This window comes from Daucus carota, chromosome 4 (genome assembly GCF_001625215.2).
Source record: "Daucus carota subsp. sativus chromosome 4, DH1 v3.0, whole genome shotgun sequence".
NCBI lineage: Eukaryota > Viridiplantae > Streptophyta > Magnoliopsida > Apiales > Apiaceae > Daucus > Daucus carota.
Window position 1 is genome coordinate 27,029,094 of NC_030384.2, and position 17,492 is coordinate 27,046,585.

Genomic DNA, 17,492 nt, shown 5'->3' on the forward strand with positions numbered 1-17,492 from the left:
ATTAGAGTTTGGAAGTTAATATTAAAAGAGTGAAACGTAATAAAAACAAATTTAAAATTTATGTATTTTGTCTTTCTGTGCCTTTTATTTTATTTAAAATTAAATTTCAAATTTTAAAAATTTTTCATTTTTTTTAAATTTTTTTAAATTCACCGATTTTTGACCGATTTTTGACCGATTTTTTCCGATTAATCCCGACTTTTGACCGATTAATCCCGATTTTCAGAAAAAACGATTTTTTCACCGATTAACGCTTAATCGAGACGGTGGCCGACCGAACAGCGATTAATCGGCGATTAATCCCGATTAATCGCCGACTTTTAGAACACTGATTCCACATAATATTAAATGTTTTTACTTAATATTTTGATATGCCTGTACTTGTCAAAAATCAGAACCGAAAGAGATCTGCTGTAAACACAAGATCTCTTACGCTTGTCAGAAAATTAACAAATATTTGTCAGTAAAACCAACATGAGACTTTTGTTTATGTTTATACCAATATGGTAAGGTTTCAGCATGATAATGCGTTTACGATGAGAGTAGCTATTATGCGTATGTAGTGTTTGGCTGGGCTTAAAAGTACGGCTTCGAGATTTTTAAGTTAGAAAATATTAATTTTTCTTTCACGGCTTCTACTTTTTTCACAAACATTTTAATCAATTATAAATCTTAACTTAATTCTAACTTCTACTTCACTTATTTGTTTTGAGCAAAAAACACTTATTTTAAACTCACTGGAACCACCCATAAACTACCAACAAGTTGTCTCATGCAAGTTTATGTGAATTGTAATTTGTAGGACCACTTCCATGCATTATTACCCTATTTATACCACTCATGTACTTCCATACTCTCCCACAATTATAACATATCTTCTTTGTCCAAAACACACTGTTTATACTTAGTATTCCTTTTGCACTTTCATCTTCTTGTCATGGCTCTCCTTTGTTTTTTTCTGGTTTTCTTGTACCCATTCTCATGTTTTGCTCAGGGTCCCCCTTCACCTGGCTACTACCCCAGCTCTAGGGTTCCTACTATTGGCTTTAATCAAGGGTTTAGAACTCTCTGGGGCTCTCAGCATCAGACTCTAGACCAGAACTCCTTAACTATTTGGCTCGATAGAAGTTCAGGTGTTTATACTCTCTTTCTTTTCCACACATACTATATGCAGCACTTTTTAAAGTATGCGAACAAGACATGCGCCTAAAAATCTAAAAACTGATTTTGACTGAGGCCTAATAAAAATCAGTTCCGGACCATGACCGTCGTATATAAATTTTAATGTGTCCGAATGGAAACGTATATTTGAACTTAATGCAGCTAACTATTTCTTGTCTCTAATGTAGGAAGCGGTTTCAAATCCATAAATTCATACAAATCCGGTTACTTCGGAGCTGCTATGAAGCTCCAGCCAGGATACACAGCAGGAACTATAACATGTTTCTACGTAAGAAATGATCACATACCTTTTCTACTATTTCTGTTTGCTACTAACTAATAATGAAAGCAATTGATTGCAAATATTTGACAACCACTATTATTTATTTATTTGATTATTTGATTGATATTTATTGAAAAGTATTGGTGTGTGGTCAGCTATCAAACAATGAAGCCTACCCCGGGGATCATGATGAAATTGACATTGAGTTCCTAGGAACAATACCAGGCAAGCCTTATACACTTCAAACCAATGTCTGGATGAAGGGAAGTGGAGATGGAAGTGTTGTTACTGGAAGGGAGATGAAGTTTCACCTCTGGTTCGATCCGACGAAGGATTTTCATAACTATGCTATCCTCTGGAACCCTTCTGAGATCATGTAAATTTTATTACTTATCTTTTGTTCACATTATTCATAATCTTCGATTACATGCATCAGTTCCACTCTACTGTGCATGCAAAATGAGGTATGCATATACTATATTAATATCCAAATCTAATCATAGATTATCAAACAAAAGATTTTTCAGGTTAAAGTAGGTGAGGAATTTTTGTTTTTATGTTATATATGCAATAGTATATTGTCAAAATTATTTTAGTTTTCATGTGGAGAATTGTTTTTGTTCTAGCCCTGCAGAAAACCCCAAAAGAAATTTATACCCTTTTAGATTCTGCAGTAAAACCGAATCTTGATGACTTTATGTAATGTTGCACCATGCATCAGTCTTGCTCTCATTAAACTTATCATTCTAATATGTTTACAAATTTACATTTCAAATGTAAAATGCAGATTTTTTGTGGATGATGTGCCCATCAGAAGATATGCAAGAAAATCTGATGAAACATTTCCACTAAAGCCTATGTGGGCTTATGGTTCAATCTGGGATGCTTCATCCTGGGCAACAGAAGGAGGAAAATACAAAGCTGATTACAGTTACCAGCCATTTATAGGAAAGTACAATAACTTCAAGATTGGTGGATGCGGGGCCAACGCCCCCGCATCTTGCCAGCCCGCGACAGGGTCGCCAGCCAGAACCGGCGGCCTTAGCCGCCAGCAATATGCCGCAATGGCATGGGTGCATAACAATTATAAGGTGTATGATTATTGTCAGGACTCCAGCAGAGACCATACACATACACCTGAGTGTTAAGCAGGGGACTCTGTCTTTGTGTCAAATGTGTGATATTTGTGACATACCATAAAACAATTTGATTGGAGTGGTTTGAGATGGGCCCACTTGCAAAATACAGATGCAAGTTAGTTGATCGTCCAAGCCTCCAAGTTTGTGGAAATTGATGTTCGTTTGTCTGTTTTATACACTATTCAAGCATGTGGAAATAAGTTGGTAAATTGAAATTTTAGTTATCTTTTCATAAACTATTTAAAGTTGACAGAGAAAGTTCTGTTAAGTGTTTCTATTCCTGCATTTGTTTGCTGATGGATTTTGTACCAGATACTTGTATAAAAGATACTTGTATATAATCACAATTTCATCCCTTTTTTGTTTTTACTGTTTAATTTAAGGTATAATTTAAGAAAAGGATCTTTTTTATTTGACTTTTGAGTACTTTTTTTTAAAATCATTACGACTAACATGCACCTTGATTATTCACTTGATTTTAGTTAGTGAATTTCTTATCCTTTGCGTGAAGCAACTAATTGGAAGTACTATTGATTATAACATTTATAATATAATATGATGGAAAAAATACACCTTATTTAGTTTAGTTTAATTTTGTTTAAGTGCTAATGATCTGTTAGGTTCAAATTTGGAACCTGTCATGGAATATCGTATCTATTTAATTTAGTTTAATTTTCGTATTGAAGGCTGATGGTCCGTTTGGTTAATATTTAGATCCATGCCCCGAACGGAGAACGGGGATCCTCGCGGGGATTCGGGAAATTTCATTTTTAATAAAAAAATAATGATTTTATAATATATAATATATTTTTTAATAAAAAAACAAAATACTAATTCCTAATATACTAATAAAATGATATTATCTCATATTTTCAACATCAAATCATATGAAAATTGATTTATAATATAAATCAAAAATAATTATAAAATTATAAAATATATTATATTACAATATAATTATAATCGACCAATAAAAATAAAGAATATTTTTTAAGTTTAATAATATTATAAAAAGCATATGTTTATAATAATTTTATTTAGTATAATATATATATATATATATATATATATATATATATATATATATAGGGGAGGGTTCTGGTACAAACTTACAAACTTACAAACTTTTTTTGTTCAACACATATATAAATTGAGTTCAACATTTTTTTAACATATTTTGTTGAACATCGATTAAAATAGTGGTGGAGAAGTACGTAAACCAATTTTGAAATGTAAGAACTAAGGTAAACATGTTTTATAACTAATATTTATGTTTCTAGACCCTACCCAAACCCTAGAGGTATAGTTTAAACATCTTTTTAGATATATTCAACACAATGATAATTAGTGTTCAACACCCGATGTTGAACCCGAGTTATAAATGTGTTGAAAACGCGATTTATTTATGCGTTATTTTTAAAAATTGTGATGTTTTTTGAAGAATTTTCAACATGGATACTTTATATAACTAAGGATTAACACGATGGGAGAATAAAAAAAAGTTTGTAAGTTTGTAACTTAAAAAAGTTTTTATTTGATCTTATCCCTATATATATATATATATACATATATATATATATACATATATATATATATATATATATATATATTATACATATATATATTTATATATATATATATATATATACACAATCGGGGTCGGGGCGGGGACACAAGAATCCCCGAACCCCGAATTTTTTATTAAACTTTCCCCGATCCCCGTCCCGCCACCGAAAAATTCCCCGAATCTCCGACCCAAATAGGGCTGGGATCGGATCGGGGTCGAGCGGGGCGGGATGAATGCCCATCCCTATACGTGAAATTTTAAATGGATCATATAATAATAATTTCATGAATTTCGGAATCTAAAAGGAATCATATAATTTATTCACCGTTCAATTATTTATTAAATAAATGGGAGTGACTTGAACCAACTTCTTCCTAATATCGTGTTTATACAAGCCCTCGCTTCTGGAGTTTTAAATTAGAAGCATTTATTCGTACCGTTTGTGTAAAAATTCGAGAAGCACTTATAAAAAACTAGGATTTCTAACTTTTGTTTCTATGACTTCTATTTTTTTCCCAATCACTTTAATCACTTATAAGTTTTAACTAATTTCTAACTTATACTTCACTTTTTTTACTTCAAGTAAGAAGTACTTATTTTAAACTCATACAAACGGCCTCTTATTCTTGTCAAAATATATATACCCATATATAAATATAATCTCGAGGAAATTTCTTTCAACCAAAAATTTTTGCTTAACAGAAGGACATGCAAGATTTTTTAGATCGCGGGACTTTAGAAATATAATTTTTGAAAATATAAATTCTGGAATTGAACATCACATACACATGCACTTCATCAGCTAAAGAACACACACACATCTTTGTGATTGTTACCTGATTTATTCTGATAATATAGAACCAGAGCAACTGAAATAAAATTCTCCAATATGAAATGACCATATTGTGATTTTAAACCCTTTAATTTCTTGTAATCCAATTAATCAAGTCCCTGGTTGGATGAGTATTATTATTTACTAATTATATGTAACTAGACTTAAATGTGAAATTGGATTAGATTTACAATTAGACACTAAAAACTTAGTTGATATACGATCTAGTGTAACATATAATCAGATTTCATTACATTGATGTCATGATTGATGTCGTGCTTATTCTTCCAACTCGGCACATATATCCACCAAACAAATAAGCTTATAGCTGATTTGTTCTATTTATAGGAAGCTAACTATATTCTCAGAGTAGTGGTGTACAAATATAGAATGTAGTGAATTGTATATAACTACTAGAGGTAAAGTTAGTAAGATCAACTTGTACATTTCTCTATACCTATATTCTTGAACTCCTCTCCAATGGTGACATGATAGTGTAAATACATTTTTTTCATTTTGCTCTGCAATTTGTTCATTTCTTGTAAAGTAAGATGGTATCAGAGCAAGGTTGAATCATCTTGTCATCCTTGTTCATCGAATCGTAGTGAAGCTGCTTGATTGTTTACATTAACAAAGGTGTGATTGTTCTCATCGATTCATCAGTAATTTCTTTTATCGATATACATAGTCTCTTAATCTGATTGAAATTTTAACTTCATTTCTCTGAGCGATTGTCAATTCGATCCTACAATTTGTTCTCATCTAGCTGAATTGTCCTGATGTCTCTAAGTATAGATTTGTTTCATGCTTAATATATCTCGATTTATTTCTTGGTCTTGATTCGATATGGCTGCAAATAACATTATGGATTCCACTAGCGTATATTACATTTATCCTTCAAACGCAAGCACTGATCAATTAGTTTCGATCAAATTTAGTGGTGTTAATTACACTAATTGGAAAAGATCTATGATGCTTACGCTATCTGCGAAAAATAAGTTAGGATTCGTTAATGGAACAATCCTTAATCTTGCTTCCAATTCGTTTGATTTTGCTGATTGGGAGAGATGCAATGCTCTCATTACTTTTTGAATTCTGTTTAATCTTGAATACTATTGCTCGAAGTATTCTTTCTTGAAAACTGCTCGTGCTATCTAGAAAGATCTTGAAGATCGGTTTGGTTGTGCTTCAATTACTGAACTCTATTCTTTGGAGTCACAATTGGCTGAAATGGTTCAAGGAACTTTGAATGTATAAGAATTTTATACGAAAATTAAGACAATTTGGGATGCTATATTTGAGTTCTTACTAATTGTAGATGCACGACTTGTGCTTGTGATTTACTTTAAAAGGTTCAACAGAAGCATCAATTGTTACAATCTCTAATGAAGTTGAATCATAAGTTTTCTACAGTTCGAGCTCATATAATGATGATGCATCCATTACCATATGTATCACACGCCTATCGTTTGGTTGCTCAAAAAGAGAACCACAGAGATATTTCACATATTTCTATACAAACTGAGACTACGGCTTTCGATGCGAATAAGAAATTTCAGAGATCCTCATTTGTTAGTTCTGGTGCTCTAAAGCAGTGTCAAGGAAATAATGAAATAATGATTTCAAGAAGGCACAGAAGCCTGGCGCCAATTATTTCTGCACTCATTGTAAAGTTCAATCCCACCATGTTGATCGTTGTTTCAAAATCCATAGTTATCCACCAGATTTTAAAGGGTTCAAAGAAATAAAAGCTATGGTAGCTTATAATTATGCATCTGATGACACTGATATGCCTAAACCAGTTTCTTCAAGCATTGATTCAGCATCCCCATCAATCTCAATGGAGTAATACAATCATCTTTTGAGCCTGATCAATACTCAGAATTCAGCAACTCTACAAGTGCAACAACCACAGAACCTCATGCTTTACTTGCAGGTAATATATGTCTCTTAGCTACTTTCAATTTGAAGTGGATTTTGGATAGTGGTGTTATAGATCATATTTGTCTAGATATAACTAAATTTCAGAATATTAAGAAAGTGAATTATCCGATTTATATTACTATCGTTGATGGTACTAAGGAACCAGCAATTCAGGACTCTGTACAATCAAGTGTGCAATCATGTACTAATGATAACACAGATGATACTGATTTAATTTAGTTTCTCTGTTGTTGATCAAACAAATTTGCGGCATACCAGAATGGTTCACATGCCACTATATCAACTCAATCTTCTGCAGCCTACATGTGATGTTAAAGCATGTCATGATTAAGCTATTTATACTGTTTGCCCTCTGGCAAAGCAATGTCGATTATCTTTTTCTAATAGTAGCATAAAAACTACTACTGCTTTATAAATTTTGCATACATATGTATGAGGTCCTTATAAAGTAAGGACACGAGTGGATCAATCACATGCTATGTACTTCTTTTTGGACAATCTCCAATATCTTGGAAATCCACGAAACAATCGGTTGTTTCTCGATCCTCTACAGAATCAGAGTATCGAGACATGGCGTCTGTTGCCACCTCCGAAGTTACTTGGTGTGTTCTTCTGTTGGAAGAGCTAGGTGTGCGTGATCTTAAGCTTGTAACGTTGCATTTTGATACTCATTCCGCATTACACATAGCTCGAAATCATGTCTTTCACGAGCGAACCAAACATATTGAAATCGATTGTCACTTTACTCGTGACAAGGTCATGGGAGGTTTGCTTCAGCTGACTTATCTTCCAATGACTAACCAGCTTGCAGATGTGTTTACGAAGGTCTTTCATTCCTCTCAATTTCAACGGTTGCTTTCCAAGTTGGACTGACTTTAACCCATCCCAACTTGAGAGGCTATTACGGATGATGGCACACTTATTCGTCCAGTTCAGCAAACACATCTATCAAACAAATAAGCTTACAGCTGAGCTATTCTATTTATAGGAAGCAAACTAACTTCTCAGAGTAGCGGTGTACAAATATAGATAGTAATGATTGTATATAACTGCTACAGCTAGAGTTAGTTAGATCAACTTGTGTATTTCTCTATACTTGTATTCTTGAGCTCCTCAGCAATGGTGACATGATAGTGTAAATACATCTTCTTCATTTTACTATGCAATTTGTTCGTTTCTCGTAAGAGATTTACAATTAGACACTAAACATTTAATTGATATATATCCCGGTGTTTAAATACTCATTTACTATCGGGATGAGTACTTTAAGGACGATTTCAGGAAGCGGAAGTAACCTTAAACTACTCATATGTCTCAAGTTAGCATAGCATGTGACAACAAAGTATTCCAGTGAACATGACATGGCATGACTTGCAAGTGGAGATAACAAATTGATTAGAAAATCTCATATTTCATATTATTGTTTTAGTTCTTTTCATAATTTTTTTAGCGCACACACAATTTTCATTGTATAAATTGTTAAAATTGACCAACTCTTGTTGCATGACACGATCGCACATGCGCAATATTATATGGAATGATAACCCTATTAACTTGAATACTATCTTGACCGCATACATTTATGGGTGTAAAGTGGAGAATCTTCAAATGCCCGATCAAAAAGCAATGCTAAATCTAATTCCATGTACATATATGCATACGGGGATGGAGCTAGGATTAGCTTGGTGGAGGTGCAAAAGTTTTTGCGCGGAGTTCTTATAGTTCAAAACAAAAATTTGCAGTAGGCATGAATTGAACTCCGTCTACCAGAGCCCCGGTCCCATGCTCAAACCATAGGGGCAAGACGTGAATTCATCAAACTTTTCTGATACAAAATAATATACACTGTAAATCTTGTTGGGGCAAGTACCCACTGCCCCCGGCCTAACTCCATCCATGATATTATTACATGCCCACTCTTTGAATTAATAAAGACACGCATTTCATAACTATACTATTGAAAATTCCAAAATTCTAAGAGCAAGCCCACTCATGTGCTATATATTATTTTATAACTATACTATTGAAAAAAAAATTAAATCAACACTTTGATAATATTCTTTTCTCTCAAAACGCTAATGAGAGTCGGCCGCCATTCATAACTATCATCCATCCTTCACCGCCCCCTCCTTCCATCAAATCCACATCCATTCCATCCATCCTCTCATCCCGTTTCCTCCATTTCTAAATCTTTAATTTCTATTATAATAGTTTTCAATAAAAATCGAGATATAAATCCTTTTGGGGGTGATCTTGTTACCGTACCCATCTTTTTGGGTTGTTGATTGTCCTCAATTTTTGGGTGTATGTCTTGTTGCGTTTTTGATTTGTTGTCATATTGCGTTAAGAATGATTTCCACAGTGTATTGGGAGATCTGGGCAACCCGCTTCAAATCTGGAATTGTGGTACTTATCGCGAGAGCTCACCTCGCACAACAAAGGATTGTTCAATATATGGTGCATTTATACCCCCAACCTCAGTTGGTGTAACCGATGGATATGAACACTGGTCTATCACCGATTTTTTATGTGCGTAAGTCAATTGTCATTTTACAATTTTCAGTGATGTTGGTGTCGACCGGATTGCTCGAGAAACTTTTGTAATCATTTTTATTATTAAGAATATTTATATTTTATCTGTTAAGCAATCTGAAAACAAAACGGCTATTTGTTTAGCTCGATTTTTGTTTCACAATCAGGTTGTAATTGTCAGGTTTGTCCCGACTGTGTTTTTACATTTTAAGTTCAATAAAATCTTACTGTTCGTCAAAAAAAAAAACTAAAATAACCGGCGATAAGTTTCACCATTGTAGCCTACCCCTAAGGTTTACAATACCTTCCCCAGTCCCAACTGTTGTCTTTGTTCAATCGCCAGTGTAGTTCCTCAAAATATGTCTACGTGTTATTGGGCTTCCATCCGTTTTTGGCCCATACTCGATAATAATCAGTGTACCGATTATATTTCGATTTTCATGGGCTTAGGTGGTCTTAAAAGTCCAGGGTTGGGCCAAGATTGACAATTAGGAATTTTCTGGTTCGATAAATTGTGTTTTTTTTTTGAAACTAAAAGCTTAGAAATATCTGATTTCATTTTTCATTTTGTTTCAAAATAAATAAAATGAATTTTGCCCACTCGCAGATGGTAAATAAAAATGAATTTTATTTCATTAATTTTTGATCCGATTATTCCCTTATCTTCACTTAATGCCCAATTTTTATGATCTATCACAACAGCTGTATAGTGAACCACAGTATACTACAAATCCTTTTAGGTTGTGTTTTAACTTTCCTTGGGAAAAAAGAATGTTGTGTTTTAACTATACATCTATAGGTTTCACTACACGTTATTTATTCTAATCAGATATATCTGGTTTTGATTGAACAAATTCGCCTTTTTAACCGAACAAATATGCCGGGAAGTGATAAAATCACAATTTGTTTGACCGTGCAACACCTATTGTTATAGATATCAGAAATAAAAATTAATTGTAGGACTCTATTGGAAATTTATCGAAATTTTTTAAATAATTAAATATGTTTAGTCAAATTGGAGTGTGATTAGGAAATTTGTAAAATAATTTTTAAAAAATAATCGAGATTTTTTTTAATAAATCAACAAATATCAAAACGTAGAACCTAGTAAGATACTCCCTCCGTTTCAAAATGTATGACACTTTGACTTTTTGCACGTAGTTTAAAATCCTTTGACCATGTACTTATATTTATTATTTTTGAAATTTTATTTTTTAAAATAAAAGTATATAGTCAAAATTTTGAAATAGAAATTTTTTTAAAAAAAAATGATGATTTTAGGTGTTTGGTCAAAACATTTTGAAATGTGCGTAAAGAGTCAAAGCGTCTCACATTTTGAAACGTAAGAAGTAGGAGAGTAGTTGAAAGATCCAAACAATTCATTTGCATAAAACTGATGGAGCCAAAAGTTTGTGAAACCGGGGCATGTTTGTTTAGGAGAATCAACTCCTGGCTCTGACTTCTGTTTTTCTACCTGTTTGTGTAAAGCAGAAGTGTTTTTAAAAAGTTGATAATACTAATTTTTCTCTCACAACTTCTGCTTATTTTCCAAACATTTTATTAACTTATTTATTTATCACTTCTACTCCACTTCTTTATTTTAAGCAAAAAATCATTTTTTTTAAAACTTAACCAAACGGCCCCCAAATCTACACAGGCTCTGTTAAAAAATTGATGATGTCTGAAGAATTGAACTGAATGGTTTGAGTTAGGGGTGAGCAAAAAACCGAATAAATCCGAAACCGAAACCGAAACCGCTAAAAACCGCTAGAAACCGAACCGTATAAAATCGAACCGAACCCGAAACCGAAAACTTAAAAACCGAAACCGAAACCGATTGTTCGGTTCCGGTTATAACTAGGAACCGATCCGAGAAAAACCGAACCGATCCGATTTCTAAAATAAATATATTATATATTTATTATTTATAATTTATATAATATTTTTAATAATATATCAGGTATTAGTTTTGAATGGAAAGTTTTACGCTTTTACTATCTTTCTTATAGATGGCCTAGCACAGCAGCACACTAGCAGTGAGTTTTGACAGTTATAATTACAAGAAGCCATGATGTTTCTAAAATCTGAACTATTGATAAATTTGTGAAAATGGCTAAACAATGTATACATATATGGCATTCGAATACATGATTTAAAACCGGCTAGTAAATGCTCTAATTCTGTTGAAGATAGAGTTATGGTGATCTACTGCACTACTTTCAGTTCTGAGTTCTTCTTGCTAGGTCCATAAGTTGAAACTCTAGTATACATGCAGTAGTTCTGCTTCACTAATTTATTTAGTTGACTTGTCAATATGGCCTTATACTTTAATATAGTTTCAGCTCTTGAAAATTTGAAATTTTTGGTACTTAGCACTTTGGCAATAGTTTAACTGGCTCTGCAGTGTGTTTTTATATTTTCATGCGGTTTTTTAACCGAAATCGAACCGATAAAAACTGAATCCGAGATTTTGAAACCGAAACCGAAACCGACGATGAGGTTGCGGTTGAGGTTTTTGATTTCCAAAACCGAGAGCATGCGGTTCCGGTTGCGGTTTTATCTAAAAACCGCACCGAACCCGCACCCGCTCACCCGTAGTTTGAGTTGCTTAAAACGGAGAGTAAGAAAAGCAATCGTGTGTTGTCCGTGTTTGAATTATACTAGTACTAGTGGAAAATGCCAACCAGGGCCAAACTGGATTCACTAAACATAGCCCGTGACCACAACTCATCACTACCTCCCACTTTCAATGTTCTGACACTCTGCATCTACCCCCTCTTCATCCCTACCTATACACTTTCTCTGCGCGCACACATGCAAGACCATACATACATTACAATTTACATATCCAGAGCACATTGTATCATTGTAAATAATATATCACCGTTTAAGTTTTTTTTTAGCGTGAACTCGTTGACACACATTAAACACTAAAAATTACTGTATAAGTTTGATTAATTTTGATTGGTTCGTATTTTTTAATAATGGTGGATCCTCTACGTATACAACAATCCCACTAATCAAAATACTCCAAACATATAAAATTTAGTGCTTAGAATTTGTCTATGGACAGTTGGACACAAACTAGACAAACGCTTTTAAAAATTCTTTAAAATAGAAATTGTGTGCATTGCCTCCGCAGCAAATATATTATTCAACTTAAATATTTTAATCTTCATTATTTCGAAATTTTTGTTGCTGGCATTTATGTATTTATTTTCACTCACATCATACTCGATTATTCACCTCATCAATATTTTGTGTCAGTACACTATCTCTGCACCCAACCTCTTTACCTTCCCATCATAAATATTCACAAGACACTTTCATATCTACCATTTTGTATTCACTACTATTCCAGCTGTAACCTCCAGCAAAATATTCGCTTTTATTTAACCTTTTCCCACTTTGAATTTGTACACCAAAAAATTGTAAAGAATTATGCGTTGAATCAGCGTGAAGTTCTTCACAAACTCCACATTCTAAACACACACAACGCACCCACACTCTATATTCCTTTCATCTTTTTCACATGCACATGTATAATATATACACCTTGTCTCTACATACCCCACACCCAACCATCCACCAATCATAACATGCCACGTACGCCATTCCCCGCATGGCCGGAATGGGCCCCACAAACCTTAGCTGTCTTCCAACTATACCCCCATTTGCGACTCAAGTCCCGAAAATTTTATACGACGATTCCAACAAATCCAAGCTGTCTACTCCATAATATGCATTGGAAAGTGCGCCAACTCCTTTTAAGCTGTCAATGCCATGTCACCATTATCTCTATCCTACGTGTCACGTTCCTATACGCTGGAAACCCTCTTGTGGGACCTACTCAACCTCAATGACAGCTCATTCAGGACCTGCCACGTAGCGTCCCCATCTTCCATTGGATCACTGTACAGTAGGGCCCTCCTTGTTGCCGGGTCCCACATATTCCTCTGTATAGCTGTAAGATTAGTTCTTGCCACATGTTCCAGGATGGCACCTAGTTTTCCGACGTCTTTTTCCCGCACGGTCAGCGAAATTTCCGGCCAGTTCACGGAGGACTCAAACGGCAACCGGATACCATCTGCTATTATAACCGGCACGCATCCCAATGCGACGGATTCTACGAGTCGAGGACTCCACGGGGCCCACCCAAGAGGACATAAACAAAACACTGACCGTACAATTTCTGACTGGTAACCGGCAAATCGATGCCTCTTCAAGTAAAATCTCCGGTCACCACCGTACTTTCTCAATATCTCCGTTCTCACCCTCCTAATCACAAGTAAAATAATTTAACTAAAATCAGTTACGTTATTTATCATAAACATCTACCGAAATGACAAAAATTAACGCCAAAAAATAAAAATAAAATAAACTCACTTGCTGTAAAAACGTCCACTAATATTCTTTGGATGGACTTCCATCTTGCCCCGGAAAAACGCGAATATATCCCGGCGACCATTGACCGGTGACTTCGCCAGCGTTGACTTTACATTTTCCGGCGAAATGTACGGAGGTATCACCACATTCTCCACTTCTTGACACGGGTGTTTGTATTTCACACCAAATGTTTGCAACACAATTGAGTTTTGCATGAACTTCGGTATTCCTTCAGCCATAGCCACATCCTCCTATATCCAAAAAAAAAAAAATCATTAATCCCTCTTCAAAAAATTCATTCTAATTACGCGAACTTTCGAGAGTCGAACCCGAGACCTGAGTTAATAGAGAATAAGCTCTTAATCATTTGGGATATCCAATCGTGCTCTTGTTACACTGTACATTCGGAACTTAAAAATTTTAAGAATAATTACGAGATGTTACTAACCATGGCATGAAAACAAGCACCATAATCATGAGACGCAACAAAAACATGATCAGACCCACGACTCCGATTCCAAAACGAGTGCTCCGAAGAAATGAGCTGCACAGCAGAAGATATAAGAGCCCTGGCATGACCGATTGCTGGGAACCCATTAACCGTGCTAAAATTACACGAAACATAAACCGGTACGAAGAAAAAATCAGCTTCTGATGGATCAAGAGTCCTGAACTGGCTCGTTAATAATGCTTTGTGTATCGCCACTTCGGATGCAAATAAATGGTTTTTGCATCTGGGATTTTTGAGCCAGTCATTGTTGTATTTTGGTGGGAGATTGTATACATAGACCTTCATGCCATTCAATAATCCTGAAACAAAAATCATAAAATAAATATTTCAAATTTTTTTTAAAAAAAATTGATTAATCACAGATAAATGCAATACACACCTGGGTGGGTAATGGGGTGTTGAGATTCAATGAGGGCGCGAGAGAATGAGTGCTTGGGCAGAGAAAATGAGGTGGGCTTGATGGGATTTGAGCTCCGAGTAATGAGAAAAGAGACGAAGAAATAAGAAGATAGAGAGAACCAGAGAAGCCATTTGAAATATCTGTACCAGAAGATTGAGTTAGCTTTCTCAGCCTGGGATCTTTTGTGCAGAAACCTCATTTTCACTACAAATCCTTTGCTATTTTTCCTGCTTAAATTCTTGGTCATCTGGCTCATCTCCACCATTTTTAGTGACCCTTTTGAGGAATCTTCAACGGGGTGGAGCTGTTTTGGTGATATGGGGCTTTCTGGTGATGTGTTGTGTGGTGGTCTCTCTTTGTTGCTTAGAAAAAAATGTAAACAAAGATGTTGCTTATGAAACAAAGTAGAGGAGGACAGAAGTAAATATAAACAATATTGTTTTTGGGGAAAGAAGATAAAGGGGATAGAATAATAAAAAATTGTGTAATAAAAAATGGAGATTTGGGTTTTTTAAGAAGAAAACTCTGCAAACACCTCCATGATTATAATCTTGTTTTTCTTGAAAGCTACACCTGCTGGAGCAGAAAGAAACTAGGCGTTGGTCTCGGAGTTGTTTGTGTTTTGTTTATGGGTGGAGAGTATTTTATGAGATTATGCTTGTGTGTTAAGGGCCTGTTTGGCTTGAGAAAGAGAGTGGATTTATATTTCATTTGTTTATTTTTAGTGGTATTTGCAGTTTAATTGAATGAAGCCATGTTATTCAACGGTCGCAAATAAAATGAGTCCTTAGATTATCTCGTGTATTTAATGTAAGTTAATGTAAGTGATTATAATTATTTAGGGAGAGTTTTATTTTTATGAAAACTCTTTGGAAAGTCAAAGTTCATGTATAAGAAATGTGTGGAGGAGTGTAGCAATGAATGTTGATCAATTAAATAATTCTTGGCTCTAGGTCTCTGCATATAAAATTTGTCAAGTTGGGGGAAATTTTGGTAAGCTTGATCATAAATTCCCTCCATTTTATTTTGCTTTCCTTTTTCCCTCCAAATTTTACGGTTTTTTTTTGTTTATTTATCTATTTCTAGTTTTCTACCGTGTTTTTTTGGTTATTTTGTTATTTCGTAGATAGTCGTAGAAATCGAAAATCGAAATCAATCGGTTCAACTATTGATTCAGGATTTATTGAAGATTTATCATCAATTTTCAGTCAAATCAAAATGTAATTAATAAATCGGTAAAGAAATTTATCAATTACTCAGGGATTTTTAAATTTCTGATCTCGAATCATAGATAAACTTATCATAGCCGATTACAAATATATTTACAGGAAGTTCAAATTCAACCCTCCTATAATGATATATTAGGGATATTATTAAGAAGATAGCATCCATCAATGAAATATATTATTCTTGAAGGCTCAACTTCAGATATATAGTTTCAGATGTCCAAAAGTTTGTCACGTTATTATTAAATTTTTAATTAAATACAAATTTAAATTGAATTAGTGTTTCATTTGAAGTATACAAACAAGATAGTATTAATCATGATCAAGAAAGTTTCAGCAAAATTTACTTATATATTCATACGTGTATATTAACTTCATGTATTACAAAGCTTTTGTACAAGTCAATTGTTAAATGAGGCTCACGAGATCAGTTAAAAGGCTGCAAAAGTTGATATTTTCTGTATCAAAAGTAGAGTACACCACATGAAAATAATAAATTTTGCACCTCAAAAGTTGAATGGACAATTTGTGAATTAGGCTTTTATCTCTAAAAGAAAACACTAGTTTATAGCATCGAAGTTTTGATATGTATGGAGCAAGTACGATGTGTCTAAAGTATGTAGGATCATTTACAGAACCACACTAGATTGCTACAGAGAAACACCAAGGGCAAATGTATTGGACTACCTCAACACGACTAGTGTTGTCGTTGGGAGGCTGGGGTGTCAATTTCGGATAACGGGTCATGTTCGTGTCAATAATCGGGTCGATTTTGGGTTAAGTTAAAAATATCTAAAATTGAATAAAACTGAAAATTGAAGTTATTGGAAACCAAATTCTAATTTCAGGTCATTTCGAATCCATTTCATAATTTTCGGATTATTTTCGAGTTTTGTCTCAGTAAATCGAGTCGGGTTCGGATATTGTCGGGTGGGGGACATTTTAGTTTAATTAGACCACAAATGAAGTCCAAACAAAATTGCAAGTAATTTTGAAGAATAATTTGACTCATTTGGATTACAAAGAACTTGGAAGGTTTTAAGCTCATCTCTCCCTAATTGTTCCATCGTGAAATAAGTGTTTCTTTTTATCATAATTTCATGATTTTAATTGTTCTATTGTTAAATAATAAGCTCATCTCTTCCTAATTGTTCTATTGTTAAATAAGTTTTTTTAATCATAATTTCATGATTTTAAATATTAAAAACCAACTCGAACCTGAATTCAAATAAAATTATATTTGATAAACTTAGCATTAGAATCAACTCGTTACAAAAGTTCAAATTCGATCAGCAAAAGGTCGACCTGAATGATTTAGTACCCTGCTTACATAGACCAAACTTAATTTTACAATAATACTCCCTCCGTCCCTTTTTACTTGTCCCTTTTGAAAAAATAACGCATTTTAAGAAAATGTTAGGTGGATATCTTGTTTTCATACATATCCCTAATAAATGTAATGAATTAGATAGAGTTGTGTATATATATATGGTAGTCAAACATTGGAAGTT

At 33.9% G+C, this 17,492-nt stretch overlaps 2 protein-coding genes across 2 annotated transcripts; one reads left to right on the forward strand and one right to left on the reverse strand.

Moving 5' to 3' along the window:
• Positions 1 to 865: 865 nt before the first annotated feature.
• On the forward strand, positions 866 to 2,994 carry LOC108217945 (xyloglucan endotransglucosylase/hydrolase protein 31). Its single transcript, XM_017390857.2, has 4 exons — positions 866 to 1,133; positions 1,350 to 1,450; positions 1,600 to 1,820; positions 2,232 to 2,994. Exons 1-4 carry the CDS (start codon positions 938 to 940, stop codon positions 2,590 to 2,592), a joined length of 879 nt encoding a protein of 292 aa, XP_017246346.1. The 5' UTR covers positions 866 to 937; the 3' UTR covers positions 2,593 to 2,994.
• Positions 2,995 to 12,827: 9,833 nt separating this feature from the next.
• Positions 12,828 to 15,434, reverse strand: LOC108219420 (probable glucuronoxylan glucuronosyltransferase F8H). The gene is made up of 4 exons (XM_017392868.2): positions 14,735 to 15,434; positions 14,293 to 14,654; positions 13,845 to 14,095; positions 12,828 to 13,736 (listed from the first exon to the last, which is right to left on the reverse strand). The coding sequence occupies exons 1-4, from the start codon at positions 15,018 to 15,020 to the stop codon at positions 13,277 to 13,279; spliced, it is 1,359 nt and encodes a 452-aa protein (XP_017248357.1). The 5' UTR covers positions 15,021 to 15,434; the 3' UTR covers positions 12,828 to 13,276.
• Between the last annotated feature and the right edge of the window lie 2,058 nt (positions 15,435 to 17,492).

Excerpts from the sequence above, each read along its gene's own strand:
- LOC108217945 (XM_017390857.2), top strand. The coding sequence starts at position 938 with ATGGCTCTCCTTTGTTTTTTTCTGGTTTTCTTGTACCCATTCTCATGT. Across the intron at positions 1,451-1,599 it reads GAACTATAACATGTTTCTAC|CTATCAAACAATGAAGCCTA; the intron begins GTAAGAAATGAT and ends GTGTGTGGTCAG. Across the intron at positions 1,821-2,231 it reads TGGAACCCTTCTGAGATCAT|ATTTTTTGTGGATGATGTGC; the intron begins GTAAATTTTATT and ends TGTAAAATGCAG.
- LOC108219420 (XM_017392868.2), bottom strand. The coding sequence starts at position 15,020 with ATGGTGGAGATGAGCCAGATGACCAAGAATTTAAGCAGGAAAAATAGC. Across the intron at positions 14,655-14,734 it reads ACACCCCATTACCCACCCAG|GATTATTGAATGGCATGAAG; the intron begins GTGTGTATTGCA and ends TTTTTGTTTCAG. Across the intron at positions 14,096-14,292 it reads GTGCTTGTTTTCATGCCATG|GAGGATGTGGCTATGGCTGA; the intron begins GTTAGTAACATC and ends TTTTGGATATAG.